The sequence below is a fragment of the Mya arenaria genome, chromosome 14 (genome assembly GCF_026914265.1).
Source record: "Mya arenaria isolate MELC-2E11 chromosome 14, ASM2691426v1".
In the NCBI taxonomy this organism is placed as follows: domain Eukaryota; kingdom Metazoa; phylum Mollusca; class Bivalvia; order Myida; family Myidae; genus Mya; species Mya arenaria.
Genome location: NC_069135.1, coordinates 63,942,921 through 63,970,387, shown reverse-complemented (window position 1 = coordinate 63,970,387; position 27,467 = coordinate 63,942,921). Strand labels below are relative to the sequence as shown.

The 27,467-nt window shown below is 34.6% G+C and overlaps 1 protein-coding gene and 1 pseudogene across 1 annotated transcript; one reads left to right on the top strand and one right to left on the bottom strand.

Moving 5' to 3' along the window:
* Window positions 1-1,482: 1,482 nt before the first annotated feature.
* On the bottom strand, window positions 1,483-6,401 carry LOC128216393 (uncharacterized). Its single transcript, XM_052922952.1, has 4 exons — window positions 6,325-6,401; window positions 5,761-5,828; window positions 3,537-4,552; window positions 1,483-2,336 (listed from the first exon to the last, which is right to left on the bottom strand). Exons 3-4 carry the CDS (start codon window positions 4,531-4,533, stop codon window positions 1,483-1,485), a joined length of 1,851 nt encoding a protein of 616 aa, XP_052778912.1. The 5' UTR covers window positions 4,534-4,552; window positions 5,761-5,828; window positions 6,325-6,401.
* A 5,154-nt stretch (window positions 6,402-11,555) lies between these two features.
* On the top strand, window positions 11,556-17,572 carry LOC128216392 (uncharacterized; annotated as a pseudogene).
* Window positions 17,573-27,467: the final 9,895 nt, after the last annotated feature.

Below are 27,467 nucleotides of genomic sequence, written 5' to 3'. Positions count from 1 at the left end.
GTATCACTCGATGTGAGAAATCGTATGGTGTTAGATAGCATCCTTTAGCACTAACCGACGACGCGTGTATAAGTTATTTTAGCAAAAATGCGAAAACAAATCTGACACTTCCTTCTGGCCAATTTACAAAAATAATGAAATATATTTTATATTGAACGTCAATTAAAACTATGACAGCTGCACCCCTTAAACAAATGCTGATATATGCTAGTAAACGAATTGTCTTTGAATTCCACGATTTCCACACACTTACAAATCAGTTAAAGGCTGATGTGAGATTGGTTGATTGATATTATCACGCGAAGCTTTCAATTAATTAAGGAAAGGTTCGAAAATCCAGAAACTTGTGAATGAGTTCGAGTGGCCAAATTATCGATTTTCTAAAAATATTTGGACTGTGCCAGCGGGAGGGGGGTTCACATTAATTATGCTGCCAAACAAGACCAGAATTTCTTTTTATACAGTCGAACCCCGTTGGCTCGAACCCCCAGGGACCGTCGAAAATACATCGAGCCTCGAAAAATTCGAGCCAAGCGGTATGCTTTCCTCAGTATAATGAAATCGGTCGTTTACATCAGTTCGATCTAACAAGGAATTCGAGCCAAGCGAGTTCGAGCCAACGGGATTTGACTTTACTTTAATTATATCTTTTGCTGTAATTAAGGTTTCAAACAGTAAACTAATAATACGATAATTCAGTTCAGATGCATTTCTTGGGAAATATGTTATGGTCCAAAAACATGAGCGAGTCCATTTAAACACTTTTTTGACATTAGTTACATCTAGTACACCAATGTTTGTATAATTTATTCAATAAATATATGAGGAATCAAGTTGCACATTGGACAACGTCTTTTTAATCATTCAATTCATGTATGAAGATACTATTTTAACTATGGTCAATGTCTGTTCAAACAATTCAATCCATCTTTTTTGAAACAATTTACAATTCGGTCAATGTCTAAAAAATTATTCATTCAATATACATGTATAAGGATACGTACAATAATACGTTTAATTTCAATAAAACACAAAATAAACACCATATTTACTAAATACAAACTGCATGAAAAAATGACACTTCGTGTCTATAACTCTATAATTTATATTCTGAATCATTCTTTTACACAATTACATTGTTTCATTAAACATTCACAAGTAGGAACCAACTTGTTGGTATATTTCATACACAATCAGCTACTAACATTTCAATTAATAATACACATTCTCATACTCGTATATTATTTTCTTATAACACATTACTACACGACTTGTCACTAATGAAAACTGTTAGAATTCAAAATAATTTAAAAGTCAAGTTTCCGTCAAATACTCTCACAGTAGTTGAATCGCGCGATATGTGAAATAAAGCATTGTATAAGCATATTGTAAGTATAATATTATACATTAGAATTATTCTTGAACATTACAATTACTTCACACCTGATACAAATTTCACTCATATTAATTGACTGACATGATTTATACTAAGTTGAATACTTTCACGAAATTCTCCAATTCAGATCTGTCATACTGACTGCAGGTGACAACAATCATCTTCTTCAGTGAACAGTAAGCCACACTGTATGGACACTCAATCCCCTCTTCCTTCCCCTGCAGTTGGGTTATCTCGCCGGTGAGCGTGTCCAGTAACAGGATGTTGTCACTGCCCCATCCACAAACGAGCAGCTGGTTGTCCCCCATAGCTGCCAGACCAGATGGGTATTTCAGTACCGGATCTTTGTAGGTCTGGAGCACCTCCAGTGAGATGCTCAGCTTGGTTATGGTGTTGGTGCCCCAGTCTGTGACATATATGACGGGAGGATTCTGACTCACTCTGGTCACTGTCAGATACCTGGGTTGCTGAAACAAAGGTTTTCCACTGCTGTCTTTTTCCACACTCTTCTTCACCTTTCCCTTCATGTCCATCAACTCAACCTTACCGTAAAAAGACACTATCAAGTTGTCATCACAAAAATCTATTCCATAACATAGTCCATCTAGTTTAACGACATCCTGTAGTGTGACATTTTCCTGAGTTGATACGAACTGTATCTTCTTCAAACCAGGCAGAGTGACGGCTGCCCTGTCTCCGGGCAGGAGACACAGGTCCCACGGCTCACTTGGCAGTTTAACCTGGGACACCAGCTTGTTATTCATGGTGTCCACCAGCTTCAATGAGCAATTAGTGTGATCTACCAGTACGAGCCTGTCCCCGATCAGGAGGGTCACATTGGTTAGCCCGCAGTGAAGGGTATCACCTGATGTCTTCACTGAAATGTCAGGCTGCCTGCTGAACTTGGCCTGGCTTAGGTCTGCTCTGCTGCTGAAGTGGGCTGAAAGTAAACATTACAATAAATAACACAAATAAAAAAAATATTTTGTTTCATCACATTTTAAAATGAATAATAATAATAATAATAATAATAATAATAATAATAATAATAATAATAATAATAATAATGGTGGGAGGGCAGCATCAAAGTCACCTTATGTATCGAATAATCTTAGTTAGGTTTGACATAAAGAGACCAAACTTGGTATTATTACATCGTTATTGTATTCTAAGTCAAAGCGGCGTAGTCGAGCGCGCTGTCTTACGACGGCTCTTGTTGATAAATACATTTGCTTTTTATTGCTTCATACTGACCCTAATCAGTTTATACCATCACTGCTACAGCAATGATGATTCATATTTTTTGTTAAACCTTTTTTAAAAAGTAAAAAAAAACACATAATGAAAGTTCATATGTATAAAAGTTGACTGATTCAAACATATTTTATTGCCTTTTTTCTTTCAACATATTCGGTATTTACAACAATAATATAGAGTATACAAAAAGCAAATGGTTTGGACACAAGTTCTAACAACATAAGAAACGTCTTCCCCTGTATAAAAGTTAATAGTCCACAGAACTCATTCCAAAAACAATTTTACACTGCACAAAGTGAATGTTTATAGACCATTGCGCTATTGTAAGAAGGTTTCGTTGAAATGAATTGTTGGATGAATCGTTAAAAAGAGTGCTAACTATTTCCCAAAATAATGTAATGTTATAGATATTTTTCAGTAAAATGATCAAATAGATACCTTATATATTATATGTCCTCGACTGACCAGTGTGCTTTAAGATGTTTTTTAATTACATTGTATTCAATGAAAACTCGTTATGCGAAAATTGACGCATACTTTTATTATTATTTTTAAAATAGATAGGCAACTATTTATAATTTCGCCTGGAAATATGACGGTTGTATATTAAGTAAAATATTTATACCGTATTGTTATACCTAAACAAGTATATATCATTCGAAATTATATTGCTTAAGTTTATTTGAATCTTAATTTATATAAGAAATATCATTTGTCGAAGTATTTCATTCTGCCATTTTTGTAAAGCACGTGGTGAACTTTACAACATATTTTTTAACGTAACGTTAACGTGCTTGGTTAACTTGAGCGACGTAAAAAAACAACAGACTTATAAACTGCATTACTAAGGAAATGTCAAATTAGTTAGTGATTGTACGCAAACCTTTTTGTGACACAGCTTTAATCTGTTTTTGGTGTTGTTGCATCGTATCCTGTTGCCGTTGTTCCTGCTTCGTTTGCTGTTGTCGGTGTTGTTGCCCTAACGCCGACGTAGATTCGCCCTCTTCCAACCGTCCTATTGCATTTTCAGAAGCTTTTATCTGCTCAATTACGGGGTCCCTGTGAAACTTGTATCGGGGAACTTCACTCCTCCTGCTCACCTCTCCCAGGGCTGCCTGGAGACTTGCCAGTTCTTTTATAGCTCGCTTTCCTACTATTAATATCTGGTTGCTGTTGTCGTTCTGTGCTTGTAGCTCTGACTTTAGTTTCTCAATGGATGATTTCATGTTTGTGCATTTTGATATCAGTTCATTTAGCAGTGTCTTGGATGTTCGTTTCTTCTGATCAATTTCTGCAAAGAGTTCATTTTCCCTTTTATCCAGGTACTGGTTAATTTCAGTCCTGAATTTGCGAAGTTCATTTATATTGGTAAGGCTTTCTTCATCAACTGATTTCATGATCGCCTGCATGTCGTGTGACAGTTTGCCAATGTCAGTGGCCGTCTGGACAAGTCCTGTTTTCAGGCTGTTGTATTCTGCACCCTCCTTGTACCGCTTTGAGACTTGAGAAACCCTTTCAATATTACATAATCGATGAGCTTTCTCAGCCAAGCAGTCTCCACACAGAATTGCCTCATGATTAAGACAGTAATATTTTATGAAATCTTGAGCATGACGATGACATGTTTCATTAAATTTTTCATCTTCACTCTCTTCGCTGAATGAGGAAGGCATACTGTCCTTGTCCTGGAGGGCGTGAGTTTTGGTTATTTTCTGGTTCCGGTGTACTCGTGCACAGGTGGAACAAAGAAACTCCTTACAGACGGGACAGAAGGCCTCGGGGACGATTTTCTTGCCGTCCTCCGCGCATGGCTGGCAGTAGGTGAGGTCAGGCGCCGATCCAGATGTCACTTGTGCCTTTCGTCCGGGAACTGCATCCATCCTTCCGAGTGCCTTAAATCTTTATAATACAAGAACCATGAAGTTGTTAATACGGAAAAGAAATTGATTCCATAACTTTCACTTCTCTGTCTGGCTCTCTAGCTCTCTCTCTCTCTCTCTCTCTTTCTCTCCCCATCCCCTCTCCGTCCCTCTCCCCTCTTTTTTCTTTCTTTCTCCCTTGCTCTCTCCCCCTGTCTTTCTCTCTTCCCCCCTCTCTGTCTCTCTCCCATCTCTTATTATTTCGCTTCCCATCATATTTCATCCTTACTATCTCTCCAACTGTTTCCCTCTCTGAACCCCACCCCTCTCTCTTTATTCCGTCTCTCTCTTTCTATTTATCCCTCTGTGTCCCTTTGTCTCTCTCCCTATTCCCTCTTTCTTTCTCCCTTTCTCTCTTTCTCCTCTCTCACTCTCTCTCTCTCTTCCCCTATCTATCCCCATCACCTCTCCGTCCCTCTCCCCTCTTTTTTCTCTCTCCCCCTGTCTTTTTCTCCCCCCCCCCCTTCTCTCCCTCTGCCATTTCATATCTTTCTCTCTCGCTCTCCATCCATTTTCATCCTATATCTATCTCCATCTGTTTCTCTCTCTGAACCGCCCCCTCCCCTATTTTACCCCTCTCTCTCTTTCTATTTATCTTTATGTGTCCCTCTCTCTATTCCCTCTCTCTCTCTCTCTCTCTCTCTCTCTCTCTCTCTCTCTCTCTCTCTCTCTCTCTCACTATTTTCAATTGTTATGCTTTATTATGTTCAACTTTTTTTGACTTACTTGACTTTCAGTTGAAGCCTTTATAAAGGAATTTTTAGTTTATAGGTACGTGGCCACAATTTCCCAAATAGGGCTAAAATATCGCGAATAGTTTTCATACGTTTACGGTTTGATAGCTGCGTGGTCGATCTGTATTGATTTAAGTTTGGAATGTAAAAGGTCGAAGTCAAATATCCTTTTGTAAGAATAAACAAATATTGGTTGGACTGTTGGGTGGTCGTAAGATACGGTAGGCCATAAATAGTTCTCCTCACTCACGGTATTAAAACGTATTTACAGTATATGTTTTTTTGTAAAACAACGTTTTAAAAAATAAACTTGAAAGTTAATTTAACCGGGAAATCCAGTCACCGTTTTGTATTATTCTGACAAATACGATTAAGTTGAATTCAATATTTCAAGAAATAACTGAACAAATTGTAGAGTATATATCTTCTTTACAATTTGGTGAAAACTGTTTACTGTTTTGTCCAATTCCCGTTTTTCGACAGATTTTGTTCGGTGTGGACAGGCTGCCAAATCAATTTTGTCTGAAAGACAGAACACAGGTCATTAATAGACCAAAAATTGTACGTTTACGGATTATTTTTTTTCGATTTTTGATATGGCAAATGTAAGGGATTGGAAGAATCCCGTATAACACGTCTAATATTTTAGACTAGAAAGTAATTAAACAATCAAAGCGACCAGCTTTGAAAACACAAACTACAATATTTCTATTCTAAAATGAAGATGGCCAAAATGTTTTAGGGCGGTCCAATACCCCAAATAGTTGTGACCATTTTTATTCGTTTCTGGTGAAGCCGGGCTGCACATTCTTATTTTTAACCCCAAAATCAGGTCAATAAATAAATGTCAATAGTCTTTATAAGATATTTATGATGGCCACATATAAACATAACAATGCCCACTGCCATGATATAAAAGTATTTCTGAACGCCAATTATTGTGGCTATCCCAAATGTGCACTCACTAACTTTAAATCCTGGCACCGCACCGCAGAAAAAAATACTGTTTTAAACTTACTTTTGTTGACTGTTGAAAGCCAGTCCGTTCCCATAGTTAATCGAATATCTTAAGTACACAACTTATTCCTTTCAAATGTGGTTGTCGCCTATGATTTTAATAGTCGCTGTTTGGAGAGATAAGGGCCAACGTATTTCGTGTGAGTACGAAAGTAGCAACTTTCTTGATAAGAAATAAGGGAGGTTATCATTGGTAGTGCTAAAACCCGGTATCCGGTTATGTTGATACCGGGCTGAGTGATCAATAGTTTTAGCATGGAATTATAACTATTCTGGTTTCCCAAAGCTAATCCTCCGATTCAAACAAAATTATACCGTTTTAATATACACACGTTACTTCGGAAATAATAGAGTCATTGGTCTGTTATATGAATTTTAATATGAGCTTAGAATTTACCTTTAATTTCAATGTCAATATTATTCTTATACTCTACATTGTATGCATTTCTTAACAACCTTCTTTGTGTATGTTGTATGCAAAGTTGAAAACCCTTCTTTGCCCATGTTGTATGCGTTAGTCTATTTCTTTGTTGTATGCATTTCATTCAGTGCACCAACGCCGTGAAATACATGTATGTTAAACATTATTATAAAGAAATCTAGAATGCAAGATTGGTTGTGTACGGGGTTCTACCAACACATTATTATAACGGAAGTCTATAATGAAGAATTATTGTTTGGTATATGTTACGAAATTTTCCCGTTTATCTTATGCCATAAAAGTTAATTACATTTATGTGGATTTACTAATGACCAGTATGATTTACAATTTATAATTTCTTTAATTTCATAAAAAAAATAGAGTTATACTTTGCCATTGAATTTTAAATTCAGAGTTAAGCATCAGCCGGCTATTAATAACTGTTCATACAAAACTTGTTCAAGCACCTAATTTAGTTCGTAAATTATTCACTGGGAAATGTGCTTATTTTGGAAATAGAATATGAGATAGAATACTTTAAATAGGTTGTTTTGAATAATTTATGTCATTAAAATATTATATAATAACTTACCTACGGGCTTGTTATAAAATTGTTTAGCTTTGTCTTCTAATTGATTTACTAACCAAATTGAACTGTGCTATGTACATTTATATTCATATTTTACAAACTATTCTTGGGTCGACGTACAGCGGAAGTCTATCCTGAAGACTGATTGGCTGAAGGCCGCGTCATACCTAAAGACGTTAAAAGTAGCTCCCATGCCTGACGCTCGGCATTTAAATGGTAGTGCTAAATGGTAAAATGGTGTATTCAACCCAGGAATGTTGTATCCCGTGTATCGGTGCTTTACATCGAGCACGTTAAATAAACCAAAGGGTCTCTTTGCAAAGAGCTAGGGTATCGCAACCCGGATCTCTTCTATCTCACTCTGTTTCTTTAAGTCTTCCGGTGTCTGGATTTGACTGTGAATTGCTATCACTTTTATCTCATGTCACTTATGGCAATAAAACACAATTTAAGTCGTGATGGCGCCACGGCGGGGACAAGCAATAATTCAGCCAATAGGCACCGGCAGACCTTGATAAACTCAAATAAACAAACAAAAAACATACTTGGACCGGTTTTTTCTATCTTTTTAAAAACCGAATGAATCATTTTCTTGAAAGTATCTGTCCTCAGACGATTTCTTCACTTTTTTATTTCCGACGTCAGCTTTGTTGAGTCAGTGCGTGGATTCCCCAAGGACCATTCACGTTTTTTTTTACAGTTGGTTTTCTATTTAAAACTATTGATTGTTCCTGGGATTTGAATTTTCTCTGTTGATCAAGTTTATAGAGTTAGAAATCATTTACTTGTCTTAAGAGGTTTTCTTTTTATTTTATGATACTCAACTGTTGATTGTGAGACTCGGCGAAATTATTTGAAGCTGACAAAGGCACTTATAGTTTCCTATTAATACAGTATTTTTGCCATTCAAATGACTTGAATTTTGAATTAATTGTATTGAAAATGAACACATCTCAGTCGATATTTACTAACAACCTTTGCCCTTTGTCGAACCTGGGAATTCATGTAACCGCCCGTGCGGCTACCACCACTCGTTAAATAAGACGGTTCGGTTACAGTTACAGTTGCACAAAGGGTATACCAATGCCTGTTCTAATTGGTTTTACTGTTTTAATATCAGGTCATATAAGGAAAAGGGTCATGACAACATCTGTACAGTTTGAGGATGTGAGGATCATATCAATCCCTGAACAATTGATGTCGATGGTGCGGGACGTATAGTCTAAAATAAAAGACGTGTTATACGCAATTCTTTCAATCCCTAACGTACGTAAAGGATTTTCCATATAAAAAATTGTAATAAATCTGTAAACGTACAATTATTTAGACTTCGGAGGTGAATCAGCGCTAAAAGGCCAAGTTGAAGCCTTCTATAAGTCCCCCTCCCTCCATATAAAGAAAAAAAAACAATCTGTGTACAATACACAACTTCTGATTATTGATCTGCATCCTATTGCCTTGTGCCCTCTTACCCCTAATGCGATCTGAGTATCCTGCTGTGCAGTTTTGGATGTTTTATTATAGAAATCACACAAATGGACCCTTAATGGCCCTGAGCCAATACACAAATGCACAGGAAATTGGCCCCTACTGTGACACCAGTGCAATTAGCAGGAGATGCACAGCAGAGGATTATCTTGCCAAACATATTACAGTGAGGGTATGCCAACATGTGTTTAGAGCAATATCTGGGATACTTGTTAATTGTCAAAGTTGATTAATTATTCGACGTGTTTTTGTACTGAGCGGGCACGTTACAGATATTAAAAAAATACCGTAAATACGAAATGTACGTATGATTACTATCTCGAAAACGCCCCCTATAATGACAAGTGAACACATCTTTTTATGATAAATGTACAGTAACTTACTCGTAGTATTGAACGATCTGTTTACGGATGAATGCCCGTTTTCTTTGAGCGTTTTCGTTTCGTGTAGACTTAATTCTGCCGAATATGTTTTTCGTTCTGCAAAGCGAAACAGGGGGAGTAGACCCGTCACGTGAATAAACAGACATTTAAAACGAAACTATAAACTTCCTGTCAAAGGGAACTTACTGTGTAAGGCAACATATGTTCTTGTTTTTTCGTTGTTTGCCCTTGACGGTGTTTGTGCAATTATTTCTATGATTACAGATGTGGAACCCACTTAGAATGATAATATATTCTTTAATACAATAGTCAGATGACATTAATTAAAATCCTAATGATTTTAATGGGTGGAGTGAGCGCAGCAAAGGGGACCTTCCTAATCATTAAGCTATTAGATCTGACTTCGAATACAACATCTTTTGCTGATATATTAGTGTCAAAACAAAATCTGACGCAGAGATTGTTTTTTGGATAAATGGCAATGGTTGGACCTTCATTCATCCTCGAAAGTTAAAATGCTTATAGTGACCATTTTATTCAAAATCAACGCATGCACTTGTATTAAAAACAAACATTTTGAGTGATAAAACTTTACCTACTTTCTGAATAATGCATTTATGGAAAATATTATTTACTGAAAACCAGATTGTAATTGTGTATTTAACAGATGACAACGCAAAATATTAAATGATTGGTGAATGCTAAAAGATTAACTGTGATCGACTTAAGTCTCAAAAGGTAGAAATAACGTGTTATCTGCACCTTAATTTCAAATTCAAGTCGGTATCCTTCATAAGAACAGTTGTTTTCGACATTTATTCATTCGTTTTAGTATATTAAAACAATTGTATTAATGATTAATAGTGACACTGTAATGTAACATTAGGGCTCGTAACGTCATTGCTGATGCAGAAAATATGGGGCGTAGTGTCACTGATGGTGTAGCATTAGGGCTCGTAATGTCTTTGCTGATGCAGGAATAATGGGGCGTAATGTCACTGATGAAGCAGCATTTAGGGCTCGTAGTCATTGCTGATGCAGAAATTATGGGGCGTAATGTCACTGATGCTGCAGCATTAAGGGCTCGTAACGTCATTGCTGATGCAGGAATTATGGGGCGGATTGTCAATGATGTTGCAGCATTAAGGGCTCGTAATGTATTTGCTGATGTAGGAATTATGGGGCGTAATGTCAGTGATGATGCAGCATTAAGGGCTCGTAATGTATTTGCTGATGCAGGAATTATGGGACGTAATGTCACTGATGATGTAGAATTAAGGGCTCGTAACGTCATTGCTGAAGCAGGAATTATGGGACGTAATGTCACTGATGATGTAGAATTAAGGGCTCGTAACGTCATTGCTGAAGCAGGAATTATGGGGCGTAATGTCACTGATGATGCAGCATTAAGGGCTCGTAACGTCTTTGCTGATGCAGAAAATTATTGGACGTAATGTCACTGATGGTGCAGCATTAAGGGCTCTTAACGTCTTTGCTGGCACAAGTGATGCTTCAACACCATGACAATACACAAGTGATGCTCCAACACCTAGGCAATACACAGTTAATTTTCCACGACCAAGGCAATACACAAGTTATGCTCAAACACCAGGGTATTACAAAAAGGATGCTCCAAGACCAGGGCAATACACAAGTGATGTTCAAATACCTAGGAACTGCAATGGTGATGCTCGAACACCATGGTTATTCGGTATAGATGCTCAAACACACTGGTGATGATCCAACATCAAGACAATATACAAGGCATATTCCAGATCAAACACACATGATGCTCCGACATAAGGGCAATACACAGTTGTTACAGTCCTTAGGATTAACAAACTATACATGCCTTTAACCAGGTGCTAAATATACATACAAGTCCCGTATAACAGAACATAGCTGAAAGTTTAAAGACTTGCGATCGAAATAATTTTATGATAGTTAAGATATTTTTTTCTTATTTCGTACAATAAATATCAAATAACATTTGTTTTGCTATATCTTTTGTAAGTGGCTAAAGCTTGATATGATTTAGTTTTTCAAAATATGCCTATACCTTAAATGAATGACATACAACCACAATGTGGGATTCGTTATTATAATTTGTATGAAAAGCTTATTAAAACACCGCAAACAAAGTAAATGCATTTAAATATTCAGTTTAAAACCTAAACAGGTTATTGATTTACCACTTTTATAATGTGTTTGATTAAACCGCCGTCACAAAGTAGATGTGATTTATATATTGCTACCCATAGTAGATTATCGATATAGTTGAGTTGAGGTTTAAAGCCGTCCTTCTGAACTTTACCAATTTCAATTGAATTCGGAATGATAATTGACAAAGTTTACAGGTAATAAGGATATCCGATTTAAACGTATGTTGAATTTTGTTTTGTATTTTGTTTCAAAAATGTTTAAATGTTATAAGTATACATTTTCCAAAATAAATTACCCTGTAGTGTCGCAAGCGTTTTGCACGTTTAATTGGTGAAAACATATTATTAACTTTTTAACGGCAGCATAGGACTTGAGATTATATTTTGTCGAGTGACAAAGCCTCAGTATAATTAAACTGATTCTACTTATTAAACCAATAATGGCAGACTGTCTATTCAGGAAAATAATTGTACGGCAGAGATGAACAATTTTGTCATCTCATTATAAAAATAACGATAATTTTGTACAACTATTAACGTGTCTACAAATAGAAGATGCGCCGGAATAAAGTGGGAGTAATTGGAAAGCTTAAAAACTCCGTGGCAATTTTTCAATCTATAGCTACCCCCCCCCACCCCCCCATATTTGACCTGACGACTGATCCGATCAACAAGTGATCGATGGCATAGGGGTTGATTTTTCCCTTGGCCGTGACTTAATATCTAGTTCTCAGAAGTAAGAACAGCTTTATTGGCAATGTCATACGAGTTGTTGGAACGAGTTAGTAAATCGTAGAATTATGACACGAGATTACTAAATCGTGGGAACGAGATAGAGAGCCGTTGTCATGACACACTAAGTCGTTGAAACGAGATAAATATATATATTCACAAACGTCACATCTATGCAATCGAAGTTTGATGAGAAAATGAAGGAATGTTCTTTATATATCGTTGCCTGTTAGTTGCAATAAATACTTATAACATACTCAAATGATTTTGTCTGGGGGATTATGTTAATGATATCGGTCATTTTTACCTTTCATCTGGAAACCTTCTTTTACATTTATATTAACAAAATATGCTAATTGTAAAATCTGAAGTATACGCCAAATTATCGAGGGGTTATTTAGTATTTATGTTATTTGCTCTTTTGACCATTCTTGTGACAAACTTCTTTTACATTTGTATTTACAGAATATGCTTTTTGTTAATTCTGACGTATACGCCCAATTGAAGCCGCGAAATGTTTACCGGAAGGAACGTCATCCTGGTGCACGCGAACGGAATTCTAACAAGCGTCAACGTTTGCAAGACAAACGTAAAATACAACCAGAGAATGCTCCGAGGTCACGGGCAACAGAACCTCAGTTTTACCCAACTTACAGTCATGACTCAGCAGTGAAGGATTTCGGTCGACATGAGACCTGCTCTGAGCAGAATGAACAACAAAAAGTGACGTCATATTACCAGGAACTCTCAACTATTGAGGCTATCCGAAAAAGTATTGATAAAACCTCACGCACCTAGTCTGCACCATCAGCTAATATTCCAAACTGGATGCTTAATTTAGACATTATCTTGATATATCTTCAGTTGATATAATTCCACCATATGATGACGATGTAACATTAAAATCTCGCGCGTCCGAACTTTTTTCAGAGCGCGCCTCTTTGACATTTGTTGAAAATAATTCAGAAGACAAAATCGACAACTTGAGTGATTCTGAAAAAAGATTATCTAGAGGCAGTCCCTTATCAAATACGTTCAGAATAGCGACACCATTTTCCGCTGGGTGGACAAACACAGAATATACAGGTATATTGTTTTCTTATTATAATACAGATCCGATGTTTAAAAACGTATATCAAGTGCAATATATTCCGTAATTTAAGGTTCGGCTGCCGGAATTCAACAATACCTTATACACAGTATACCTTTATGCTACTTACGAGATTTAAACAATATTTACAGAAGTTAATAGAAAGTTCGTTTTGTACAGAAGCTTAATTCTATCTCCAAGAATAAAATACGAGACGGAATAGTTATCATTGTGTAAATCATTACTTATGGTAGGCATGCAGAAGATATGCTAGAAAGGGAGGCCTCTATCCAGTAATCAGGGTTTTATAAAAGAAATGGCGTAACTGTATATTAGATATGACCCATATCATACACAAATATGTATTTTTAACGCAAATACTCTGTAACTCTTGACCCATACCAGACACGCTGAGGCTTGTATAAACTATTTGTCAGACCTGACCCATATTATACACATATGTAATTAATTTCTATCTGATAAAGATAGGAATATACTAAATATTTTTATTTATAAAGAAAAACAACAATGGGGCCTCTGTGTAGGGTGTCAATAAGTACTTGATCTTATATGTGAACTCGTTCCGGACAGTTCCACCCGACTCGACTATCTATCAAACTTGTTTCAAAGGGGTTTGCTTATCTTTGATCATCAACTTGGTTTGTAAATTCCAAATATTAACACTAAATTTCTAACAACAAATATTCAGTATTTATACCAGACATGACTTATATTGAAACCAGACTTATGCTACATAAACCCATCATTTCAGAAGTATTTGTTGTAGATTATTACCTTCAAGTATATGTGAATACACGATACAGTACGAGTATTTAAAGATATGTGTTGCATTCTTAATACAAAAATGGGAATTTAATTCACTAGTGTTCACTATTTTAATGAATATATTAAATCCAGATTCTGTAGTCTGGAGTTTTTGACACCAAACCATATTTATATTGTCGATAGACTTAGAGCAACAATATATAAAACTATTTATTAGTGTAGGTATATATTTACAATCTTTAACCACAACTAATAAAGCGCTTGCGCTTTTATCGTTGAAGTTGTCAATCTCGTATACAATAGATTTCCTTATATTTACAAACTGTGTATTGAAATGTTTGTATTTTTATCAATGTTATCAATTATTCAAACTGAATAAACTGACTTCCATCAAACAGCTTTTCAATATTTATCTTTCACTGTTAGTAAAACAAACACTTTTGTGAGCTATCAGTAGCAAACTATTGACGTTTCAAAAGTTTGCCATGTTTGATTTTAGCAAATGTGTTATCACCCGTTTTTAATTAATTTCTCCGCATTAGACTTATCCTGGTTACGAAAGCCAAAAGTATTACAACATGGCTGACGATAAATACAAAATTATCAACTTGTATTTGAACATGCTGGCGGCAATGGTTTCTTTAAAAGGGATTACGATTGAACAAATTGTGGATTAAATTTTAAAATATTTGCTACAGATGTACATGCATGATTAAAACTTAATTTTATTATGAATAGATGAGACTTCTGAAAACGATGTGCATATGTTTATTTTTTTGTTATAAACGTTTAAAACTTGTGTGTTTTTATTTTATGTCATTGTGATTTTTGAACATCATGGATGAATACGATTTGCTGTTGAGTAAGAAATGTTGATAACAATTTTCCTTGATTTTTAAAAAAAATAAAAATGGTAATATAATCATAAAAAGAATTGTTTTAAGATTTATTTGCTCGTTTTCACTTTCTGTTTTCATTAAATTAATTCGTTTACCTCTTTATTTTTGAATGATTCTTCTTCTTATCTAATTAATCATTCAAGTAAGGTCATTAATTTACGTCTTTATTTCTACAATAATTTTCTACTTATATTATTAATATATCAATTTATGTATTCACTAACCTTTTTATTTCTTCATTAACGTTCTGTTTATCTTATGCGAAGACAATTGATAAAAGTCAATGCTGTAGATTAATCTAATCAATCAAAATAAGACAGAAATAATAGATGTGTAATACATCAACATTTAAAAAAATGTTTTAGCGCCTATACTCATCCATAGTAATTATGTAGCAGAAAACATGTGTAATACAACAATAATTAATTCAATGTCGCAAATATATGTTTACATATTGAGCTGTCTTCATCAGACGCTTGAAATTATATTTGTCTGCAAAAATCATTGAGTTCGTTTACCTTTCTTGACATGCGTTGTTACCAAGTCGATTAAAGATGGTGTCGATGCAACAGAGTGGAATAATAGTATATGACGAATCCATTTAATTACATGTTCCTACTAATTTAATACACCTGCTATGATATAGATTAACTTTTTAAGGTCCGCGTCGTTACCAAGGCGATAAGAAGGTGATGTCTATGCAACAAGGTGGAATCAGGAGTACCCGTATGTAGCTATTTTCAGATGATTAACATATTTAAACAAGACAGAGCCTCATTCGTGTACCAAAATCATACCATATTATAACATTATTCTGATTTGATACGGTTTACACTTGAAATATCACGAATTTGCCAATAGAGCTCGGTGAACATAAATGTGAAATTTTGATTCCTGGTTATCTCATATTAATTATAAATTATAATATTATAAAAACGCTGTTAGGCCCCGAAACATTGAAAAATCGCTCGATGCACTTCCGATTTCGATAAAAAAAATACATCTGCATTAGCTATATATACAATGTATGTTTTTGAACAAGAATATCATGTTTCATTACTCCTGTAACAGCTCTAGTTCAGTGTTTCAATTTTAAATTTGAGTTTTAATTATTTTATTGTTTGGGCATTTTTTAAATGTCATGTAATGTATTGTTTCTTTATTTATTTCAGCTATGCAGCCGAAATCTAAGAAATATATTAACCAGATGTTAACTTTCCACCATATAAAACACCATGAAAAGAAAATAAGGCTGGCAAAACGTAAGCAAACCAATTGTGAAAAAGTGAAAAGGCTCAGTGGCGAACATACTGTATTGTAGCAACATAAATTAAATGATAATTACTACTGCCTCTGCGGACGAGCATAATCAAGAACCATTATATTAAGTTCGTTAACTCAAATCATGATAAATATATTTAACAACGGCAATTATAATAACAGTTTAGTGTTCGAAATTAGCTTTTGTCCAATTGAATGGCAGTATTTATACAACAGGAAAATGGTTAAAGGGTTGTCAAAATGTATTTACCGAAATAAATAGGTCAAACTACATAATAATTAACTTTAACTATTATTTTACTACAATTTGATCGCAAAACGCTTTTATATAATTGAGTTTCTTAATCTATGTTTCAAGTTAAGACAGTATGCATGTGTTTACACGTTTTCATATTGTTTTATAGCAGCATGACAATTTTGAATTTGTAAGATTTGTAATAGTTTTCATTTGTTATTTGACCATGGCATTGTCATTTTATACACAGCCGCCATTGACACCTTTAAATATGCATTAGGTAGGTATGTTTTCACGAAGTTCCATGCAATAACAGGTGAAGTTGATTTGCTATGTCAACTTTTGAAGTATAACTTAAGGACCCAATAAAACCGTTTTTCAATGAACTGTGTATTAGAAATTGTTTCTAATTTCAAACAGATATAACTCGTACCTATAACCATTATTAGTTTTTTATACTGTTACACAAACTTAAAACAAGGAATGAACTTTCGTACATTACAAAACTTTAGTATAGCATATATATATATACATAATTACAGATGAACTCTCTTTTAAACTAAATATTAAATACTTCACTTTTGATCCTCACCCTAATGCCCTACAGTACTTTGATTTTCGTGTTGTCTCTTTTTCAGACCGGAAGCGTTTGGTTGATGTAGTTTAAGATCAGATTATTAACAGCAAATAAGATTTTGTTTGATATACAATTCAGGGATTTTTTTATTACATTCAGTTACCGGTCAATTTCACAAGTAATTTTGAACATTTCATTCGATTCATATTCAAGGCCAAATAAACTACTTGTGTACATGTAATTGATATAAGCTATTATATATTGGTTCTTCAAGAACCTAATAGACTTGTTTATGATTTTTTTTCAGAGAATTTAACCTAAATGCTTATCTCATGGAAATTTTGAGGAATTCTGCTTTAATAAGTGCATTATGCCCAAAATAAATTAAAATCAAATTATTTTGATCGTAATTCTTTGTTTTTATTTCCTTAGCAACGGATCAGCGACTCTTGGAGCATGTCAAGCAATTCTCCTACGCCAAGGAGATTCCATAACGACAAGAACGTGACGTCATCCAATTCGCAAAATGTGACGACACGAAGAAATGTATCAAATGAAGACACACGCGAAACAAAACAAACTAAGTACGTTGTAAAGAACAGATAGCATTTGTGACATTTATAACGTTAATTTTAATTTAAAAAATGTAAACCATCACGAAATTGGATAAAGTAACGATTTTCTAGAGAATGCTTTTGAACACAACAACATTAAAAACACAATTTTATATTGAAGCGAATACCAACGGGAAAAATGAAACAAATATTGCGATGGCATGCGTTATTTTGTGGGTCATTTTAGACCTATCCTTGTGCTTCTAGAATGGTATTCAGTATGAAACTAAAACCTTCCTTATGGCCATACAGGATTGACTTGTTTCACGGTAAAGTTCCGTTATTTATATCACGCAATCCGATTGTCTATATCATTCTGTGATCCAATTAAGATCAATATTGAATACCACCCCTGAACAGCGTGTTTGATTATTGTTGTTTTTATCTGTAGTCCTGTCCCTGTATTTGTCAATTAAGTTTTCATGTTCAAGTCATTGATATTGCTTTTCAAGTTTGGAAAGGTTATTGTTATGTGGTTTAATAACTTCGCGATTCTTGATCGACATTTACACGGCCTGTAAACGCCAGCTCCACCACTTTACGGTGGTGCAAAGAAAAGGAGCTGTCGACACTTCCGTGGTTGAGCTGTGCCCTATGTTTACATGAACAAACGTGAGTATGATTTATATCTTATTTGATAATTTCATTTAACGGACATATTTCGAAAATAAGAGAATGTGGTACCGTGTAAGAACACTTCTACTGTAGTCTGGTTACTATTTCGTTTCAATATTGTGCAAACTGGTGCCAGGAGCTTTTCTCCCGAATCAGACTTGTGCATATTTTGAGATCTGATTGCATAGCAAGTACATTTCGGTGCTTACACACCCCGTTAGACCATTATAACTCATGCAAACATAACTGTTATGTATTGTACCTATGCCGGAACACAACACAACTAATAAGCACATCTTAAAAAGGAAAAATGCACATATTTATAAAAGTGGTGGCGCTGTCGAGTTGTGGTGGGGCTATCGAGTATGTTTTGCGCTTGAAGTATTAAAAAAAAGTTAACGCTTTTGGAATGAATACAAAAGTTGCTATGTTTATCATTCTTTGAACATTATGCTGGTATGCATACTACTTGCGGAAACAAAACTCTTCGCGAACTACCTTAACCTTACTTAAAACAATTTCGAAAACAATAATAAAAACATACCCTACCCGAGTTCGTTTTTGAAATAAATACGTTACATTCACCGATGGGTATCTGTTTTTGGCGATTCCTTATAAAAGGCTTTTCGTCATAAAACTTAAAATTAAGAAACAAAATCTTAAATACTAGTACTTAAATAATAGGATTATTTATTCAGCATACAATAAATTATATTCCGATTTTTTTTTATAAAAAAAATCGTAAAATTATATTCTTTTACGATTTCATCAACGTTTGAGCTAAATAGCACGTGTCCGCTAGGTGGCGCTCTAAATCAACAAACAACGGGATTTAAAAAATAAATAAATGCACCTCGTTAAAGTACAGTCATTGACGATTGTTTGTTCCAAGTTTCATTAAAATCGGCCGACATTCATTTTTGTTCGGAGGAACGTGGTCATGTACCTTAACAACTAGACAACTTGCAATACAAATATATACGTAAACTTTAATATTTGTTACTACATCAAGCTAATTGTTAGCCGATTTTTTTATTCTATTATTAAGAATAGCTGTTGAATGTCACCGTCGTAGAAGGTAAACTAGGTCATTAAGTTAAATGCAAGAAAAAAGCCTGTTTACCGCGACATCTTCTTTTTACCAAACTAGTTATGAATCTTTAATAACGACATTTGCCTTTGTTATATGAAGGTCTAGTATTACAGTATAACAGTATAACAGTATTTTTAGGTCACTCAGTCTGATACAAGTGTTCTTGGACTTTAATCCTTATTGTATTTTACGATTCGTAACAGATAAGAAAATAAACATTTTGAAAATCTAGCGCCCTTGATTGACCGAAAATGTAGGGCAATCACTATCCCAGTTTAGATGCACAATGAGAGTGCATTAGACTCTGAACGAGTACAAACAAACAAACATCACAAACAGACCATAAACACGAATCAAAACAAAAAGTATGCTATTTGTTATTTTATTGCAAAGCAAGTAAACAGTATCATGGGGGCGACACATTTAAGAATTCAGCAATACATTTACCTAAACTTCTAACAAGCATTATTTGAACATGGCCAGTATTAGCTATGTATGAAACCAATCATTAACACTATAAGTGATTCATTTTGCTCAGCATCCCGATTTCTACAAAACTCATTGCTTTTCATAAATAGCCATTGCTCTTCAATTTACAGGATTAAATAATGCTCATTGAGTGGCACATAGGGGCGGGGCTATATTTTCTCTACATAAATTCAGACCCATTTAGTTTGATAGTGGGGCTGTTATGTGGGTCGAATATCGCCCTTTACAAAGAATTTTCATTTTAAAGATTTGAAGTGTTCGTTCCAAATGGTAACAACAAAGGAAGCATGAAAATAAAGCGTTAAATCAGGTAAACTCATAAGCTAAATGTACACCTACAATAAAAGATAGTATATTGTAAAAAATATACAAGCAAATTAAAACTGAAATTCAAATTTTCCATTTCGTATATTTTATTTGGTATTTGAATGCTAAAATAAATAATCAAAGCATAAATCCTAAATCTTGAAATAAATAGACTATGAATTAAACTGCTTTTTTGTGTTTAACTTATTTTATTATTTTTATTTGTGTATTTTTAAAGCGAATAAAAATGGCATGGCTAGATTTAAAACACGTTTAGAGTTTGATTAATGAAGAATCGATACTGATAGCCGAAGACGACTCTTCAAGATTAAGCTATAACTGCACATCAGCATATAGCCACGCCTTCTGTTTGCATATGCAAAGGCACAATTTAAGTGTCAACACCGATTTAAATCACGTCACAATATCTTGGGGGAAGGGGGGCATGCAGTGAGTTACAGTCGCACGGCATAATTTTAGCGATACAATTTGGGAGTGGCAAACACTAAGTCAGTAAGAAGTTATTAAGTAACGTCTCCATGAAAAAGAAACGAAGAAAGAACGTAATAATTCAAATCTAAACTTAGTATTTGAGTTTAAGACTGATGATTTGTAAACGGCATCCTATTATTGCCTTGACATGGTAAGTAACTTCACTTTCGTAATGACATAATGTTAACATTATAATGTCAACGGCAAAACTGTTCTAATTTATTGGTGAGAATTACATTTAAAGGCTTAAAACACGAGGATAATGCCCAAATCTTGTGTTTCCAGTCTTTTGCCTAGAGACTAAGTTAAACAGTTTATACCAAATATTAGAACTTAACTTTGGCTTGTAACAAAACGAATATTCAAAAAGATTTCGTAGTGATTTGATAGGATTTCGGTAAGCATAATTCCAACTCGTTTGTATTTCTAAACCTTTTTCTGCGTTATGAATTAAATTACACATTTTCGAGTTCCATATAATATATTTTCTGCCTATCAATGATGATAATAACTTGTTATTTATATATTGGGATGACAGAATGTAAGGAATAATATTTTCTGGATTGGCCTGATGGTCTTTTATTATCAGATGATTCACAAATTACTTGACCTACATATTACACAAACAAACATCGTTCTAAAGATTCATTTCTAGTTTGGTTTAAATACATAAATGTTTTTGTTTTTGATCCAGTTTGACCTTCTGTTAAAACTATTGTTGATAGTAAAATAAGCTTGCTTTAGTAATACAAATAAACATTAACACAGGATGACATTGGTTTTGTGGTTAAGAAGACTACCTCGCGTATATAAGGTCGTAGGTTCTAACCACATCAAGGGTATCTTCTCTTAGGCTTTCATACAGGACAATATCACAGGTTTTACCAAGAAAACGGACTGAAGTTTGACAAAGGTATGGTAAAATTCTTCTCCAAAGTATATTAAGACAATTAAACACAGCAAGTATGTTCAGTTTTTTTCCTAAATGTGAACATGATGAGATTTTCCATTTCATGATGAAAGACACACTTTTATTTTTTTATTTGAATGTGATCATGTTGCGATGTTTCCTTTCAGGATGAAATAAGCATGTTTATGTGTATTTATCACTTTTTACATTCACTATGAGAATAAACTTGAAAAAGGTGTCTTTTTGACTCTGAATGTAAACATGTTGTTATGAGAATTAACATGTTAAGCGGTCTTCTATATACCTGGAAGTAAACATGTTGAGATTATCCATTTTACTATGATAATAAAAATGATAAGGGGTCTTTTTTGTCTCTGAATGTGAATATGTTGAGATGTTCCCTTGCATAATGTCTATGATTGTCAACATTTTTGGATGCCCCCTTTCGATATGATCTTTAAAATGTTGTGGTTTCTCTTTTGTTACCAAATGTGAACATGTTGACAATGTGATATACCCTTAGTTCCTAAAATTAAGATTTTGTAATGTTCTCTCGCTATGAATGAGAAATGAGAATTTCATCTAAAGATTTATTCTTATTTTCGTTCGTTTATGCAGTATGAACTCTCGGCCGAGATTTTGCAAATCCATAGTAATACATTGAATGTGTTACATTGTCCATTTCGTCTCTGATTGGGGTTAGATTGTCCTTTTCGTTTCTGAGAATGAAAGTGTTGGTTTCCCTCTGAGTGTGAGTATGTTGTATTAATCCCAGTCTCTGATTGTGATATAGTTGTTTTGTTCCTTTCGTCTCTGGGTGTGAAAATATGAGGTTGCCTGCTTTGTCTCTTAGCATGATAATGTTGAAGTGTCCATTTCTATCTCCGAGTGTGATAATGTTGTATTTATTCTGAGCGTGATTCTGATAAATTGGCCTCTTTCTAACTGATTGTGACAATGTTGAAGTCCCCTAATGCCTCTGCTTGTTTCACCTTTGTCACTGAGTATTTCCATGTGAAACGATGTTGAAATATTTCCTTTTATATCTGAGTGCGATCATGTTAAACATCTGCTTGGTCTCCTCGTGTGATGATTTTAAAATAAAACTTACATTTCTGAGTCAGATCATATTGAATAACCCCCTGTGTCGGAGTGTTAGCATGTTGAATTTGTTTTTATGTTTCTGAGTGCATTAATATAGAGTTTTCCTATTGTCTCCGTGTGTGATGATTTTAAAATAAAACTTACATTCCTGAGTCAGATCATGTTGAATATCCCCTGTGTCGGATTTTTAGCATGTTGAATTTTTCTTTTGTTTCTGAGTGTGATCATGTTCAATATTCTGCTTTGTCTAAGAGTGTGATGATGTTAAAATTATACTCACATTTCTAAGTCAGATTATGTTGAATAACCCCTGTGTCTGATTTTTAGCATGATGAATTGTTCTTTTGTTTGTGGAGTTATAGAGTTTTCCTATTGTCTCCGAGTGGGATCATGTTGAAGTTGAATAGCTCAATGTGTTTATGAATGTGACTATTGTTGAATTGTTCCCATTGTTTTGGAGCATTATAATAAGAGTTCTTACCATTTTGTCTGAGCTTGATTATGCTGATTTTTTCCCAATGTTCTCCTGGTATGATTGACATGATGATATGTTCCATTTGCCTTGATCCCATTTGTTCTGGCATTAGTTTGTTATGATATAATATATTGTTTGTTAAAATATATATGATTTATTAGGAGTTGTTCAAAATTGTTATAATTGTAACATTTGTGGCTGTGACACAGCAAGTTATCAATTATGCCAAAACATGAGGTGCTTGTCTTAAGATATTGGTTTGTCATCAATTATAGAATAGTACTGTTAATGTAGAGGCACCATGCTTATAAAAATAAAATTAAAAAAAATAAAAATGAATAAGTTCTATGACGTTTTATCTCCCCAAACTACATTTTAAATACATTGTGATTGTGATTCATCTAATTAGATTAGCTGTGTTGATAGAGTATGATTATTATAAACATTTCAAATAAATGATTGTTGTGCTATTTTTGGAATAAACTAAAATTTCCCCATCATTTGATTTGTGTGTTCGAGTTTAGCTAAACGTAGTTGATACGTTGCTCAACAAAATTTCGACGTCAATATGAAATATTTTCTAGATGTACTGACAATTGATCAGCATAAAATGGTGGGCTTGTTTTAATCATGTATGTGAAAAAATACTTTTCGATGAAGTAAGTGAAAAACCCCGCCATCATAAAAGGCACCATAATTTCTTTAAGTATTTCTACTCAATTTTGTGATATACGGCAAACGTCAAACTTATGTTTTCTTGTGATAACATTTTGTGTCTTGGATTGTTCTACAGCAGCCAGTTACTTATTCATTTGGGGCTGCTTTATAGTGAAAAGCTATGTTAATATTTAAATGAAACATATAGTAAAACATAACTGTGGTCTTAGGCCTTCCAACGGTCCATCGCACCCGAAACCGTGGTACGCTACTTGGAGCAACTTACCGTCCAGTCCAGTACCGGCCTATACTTCTTATTTTGCTTCAGCTATTGATAATACTGCTGCAGTTATATACATATGTCCGCAAGTAGTTCTTTTCATTCTTTATTCATGTTACGTTAAAATGAGCATCTTCTTAGAACGTATTCTGAAGCTTTTGCGGTAGACCGTCGACTGTTCGTAGCAGGGCTCCTAAGGCGGCAACATCAGCGTCTGCGCTGTGAGCATTGAAGTAATATATGTTCAATATATTTTGGACGATTGCAGATAATTTGCAGCTTGTGCATCCAGGAAAGATTACTTTGCAAAGCCATAAACTGTCCGCAAAACAATACATGTGGGAATGGTTTATACCACAGCTCATCTATTTATTATTAATCTAGTGTCAAAAACTGCATCGTGTGCTATAAGGACGGGGTAGTTAAATTGCTTCAACCATTCGGAAAACGATGACAGGCCAGTAAACACGTCCGTATACTCAACCAGTGTTTTGTAATAAAACATTTGCTCTCCATGTATCGCCATTCCGGTAAGCGTTGTAATGGATGTCAGGATACAGCCATCTGCGGGTATGACGCCGTTTTCGGTTTTATTGAGCAAGTGCACGGTATCGACACACACTCAGATTACACGTTGAATGTGCGTAAGCTAATGGAGTTACATTTTAAGTCAGTTGGATAACATAAAATGGAACCTAAATTATTGAGAATGGCTCTATTTCTACAAACTCTTATATAACGTTTTAGAGCAAATATTTTCACCACATGCTTACCCTTGTTTTCTGTGTAATATACCCAAATCGCTAACGAATCATAGTGCCAGAAAGCATCTTGTTCAAAACCTTTCTCATAACAATGTTCCGCCAACCAGAAAATTCAGATCACAAGTCACAGAAATATCCAGTCAGTCAACAAATACAGCATTTACATTAGTGACAAACAACACAAGAACATTTCAAACATCTCCATGTTGACAAACACAGGCAATGTGCAATCAATGCCATTTTCTTGACACTTAAATTAGCTGTCGATTACCAAAAACACAAATACAAATTCCGCAGGCTACATCTTACACTTCCCATTACGGCTAGAACATCATGTTCTCTGGAAACATTCTTGGTGGAACATTAACATCCATGCAGTACAGAATAAGGCTTCGCCGTAATCTTCTGCATTCTGTGAAACTCCATGTACACTAAGAAAACGCTGCAAAACCATCGTAGACAGCGACAGCGAATAACTTTTAAATCCATGCACACAGTTAAACTTGACAGAGCGATGTAGGTCTCATAAACCGCGTAAATGCATGTACTCTCAGTGTGACATCATCAAATTGTGTACTTATTGTTGTGGGATATTTTACTACACATTTTAATATTTGTGACTTGTTAAGCGCTTTATCAGAATTAAAACCTGGTAACTGCTAGCTATTTTTGTCATTTTCATTTGGAACTATTTGTATGGCGCATCGTTGACATTCTACTCTGAGTACTTTGGCTGTCAAACAATGGGTTTAGAAAGTGGAACTAAATTGGTAATAAAACCCCTGTTTTAAGCATGTGATAAAAAGATCTGACACTCGTTGTCATTTTATACAAGATTTTTATTAAACTCGTCCATGAAAGTTGTTGATGCCTATTGAAAAAGATTAAGTTATGTGTTAAAACAAAAATCAATAAAAACATCAAAATTAATATGACACCGGGACCTTAAAATACTAACTGAGTGGTGAAGGCCGAGTGGTAAGCGTATCGTCCTCTTAATCAGAGGGACCCGTGTTTGATCTCCACTCGGAGCATCATTATAATTCGGGAGTGTTAAAATGTTTATGAGGTTATTAATCACATGCATATAACATATCTTAAAATTCTTATGTAACATTTTCATCTTAAGATGATCATCGCGAGGTCAAATAAACAGTTTTACCATTTCGTGTGTAAGAGTACATGCATAATCTCCATTGTTCATGCAAACGATAAATTTATCAATCATTCATGCAAATCCATCAAAGACACCTTTTGATATAGAAAAAACATCATTCCGTTTCATTTGCTTAACGTTACTATAACATTTCGCATTTGTTCCAAGAATACATGTCGTTCTATTGGCATTCAATTCCTCAAAATATCCCTATTTGACGACAACGTACACCAAAACAACGTTGACGTCAGCAACGTTAAAATACATTTTTGAGCGCATTGTTTCAAATTTATTGCTAAATTAGAAATAACTTTCCCTGAAAACTAATATTTATATTAGATAACTCGAAAGGCTGAATGACAGACTAGAAAAGAGTTCACAAAAATAAAGGAAGTTTTCATCCTAAAGCCAGTCGATGGGCGTAAAGAAACGTGCACAATTTTCCAAAGACACACATCTTATTTTCCGCAAACTAAATAATTTACACATGATTTGAAATTGGTAATGTTGTCGTTATAAACTTTATTTAGGCATCTCTAAACCAATTTCCATTACTTTATGATGAAAAATCGGTAGTCGAGATGTGTCAAAGGTATCACTCGATGTGAGATTTTAGAAAATGTGGCGGAAAAAAATCTGACACTTCTTTCTTGCAATTTTACAAACAAACTGAAATATATTTTAGGTTGAACGTCAATTGGATATAGGTAATGCTTTCCATGCCGGTCAAATGCCAGTTATGATACGCAGGACACACAATAACAATTACATTTTAAAGGGACTTGTGCATGGTTTGGATAATGCACTTCTTCGGATTAATGTTCATACGAATTTAAGTGTTTGCTATCATCAGGAGTATTAAACTATGACAGCTACACCTCTTAAACATATGTTGATATATACTAAACAAATTGTCTTTGAATTCAACGATTTCCACACCTGTTACAAATCAGCTAAAGGCTGTTGTGAGATTGGTTGATTGATATTATCACGCGAAACTTTCAATTAATTTAAGAAAGGTACGGATATCCCTTGAGAATCAGTTCGAGTGGTCGAGTTATCGATTTTCTAATGATATTTGGGCTGTGCCAGCGGGGGATTTTCACATTAATAATGCTGCCTAATAAGACCAGATTTTCTTTATATACAGTCAAACCCAGTTGGCTCGAAATCACAGGGACCGTCGAAAATACCTCGAGCCTCGGAAAATTCGAACCAAGCGGGAATGCTTTCCTTCAGTATAATGAAATCGGTCGTTTACATCAGTTCCAGCTAACAAGGAATTCGAGCCAAGCGAGTTCGAGCCAACGGGATTCGACTGTACTTCGATTGTAGCCTTTGCAGTAATTAAGGTTTCAAACAGTAAACTAATAATACGATAACTCATTTCAGATGCATTACTTGGGAAATATGTTTTGGTCCAAAAACATGAGCGAGTCCATTTAAACACCTTTTTGACATTAGTTACATCTAGTACACCAATGTTTGTATAATTTATTCAATAAATATATGAGGAATCAATTTGCACATTGTTCAATGTCGGTTA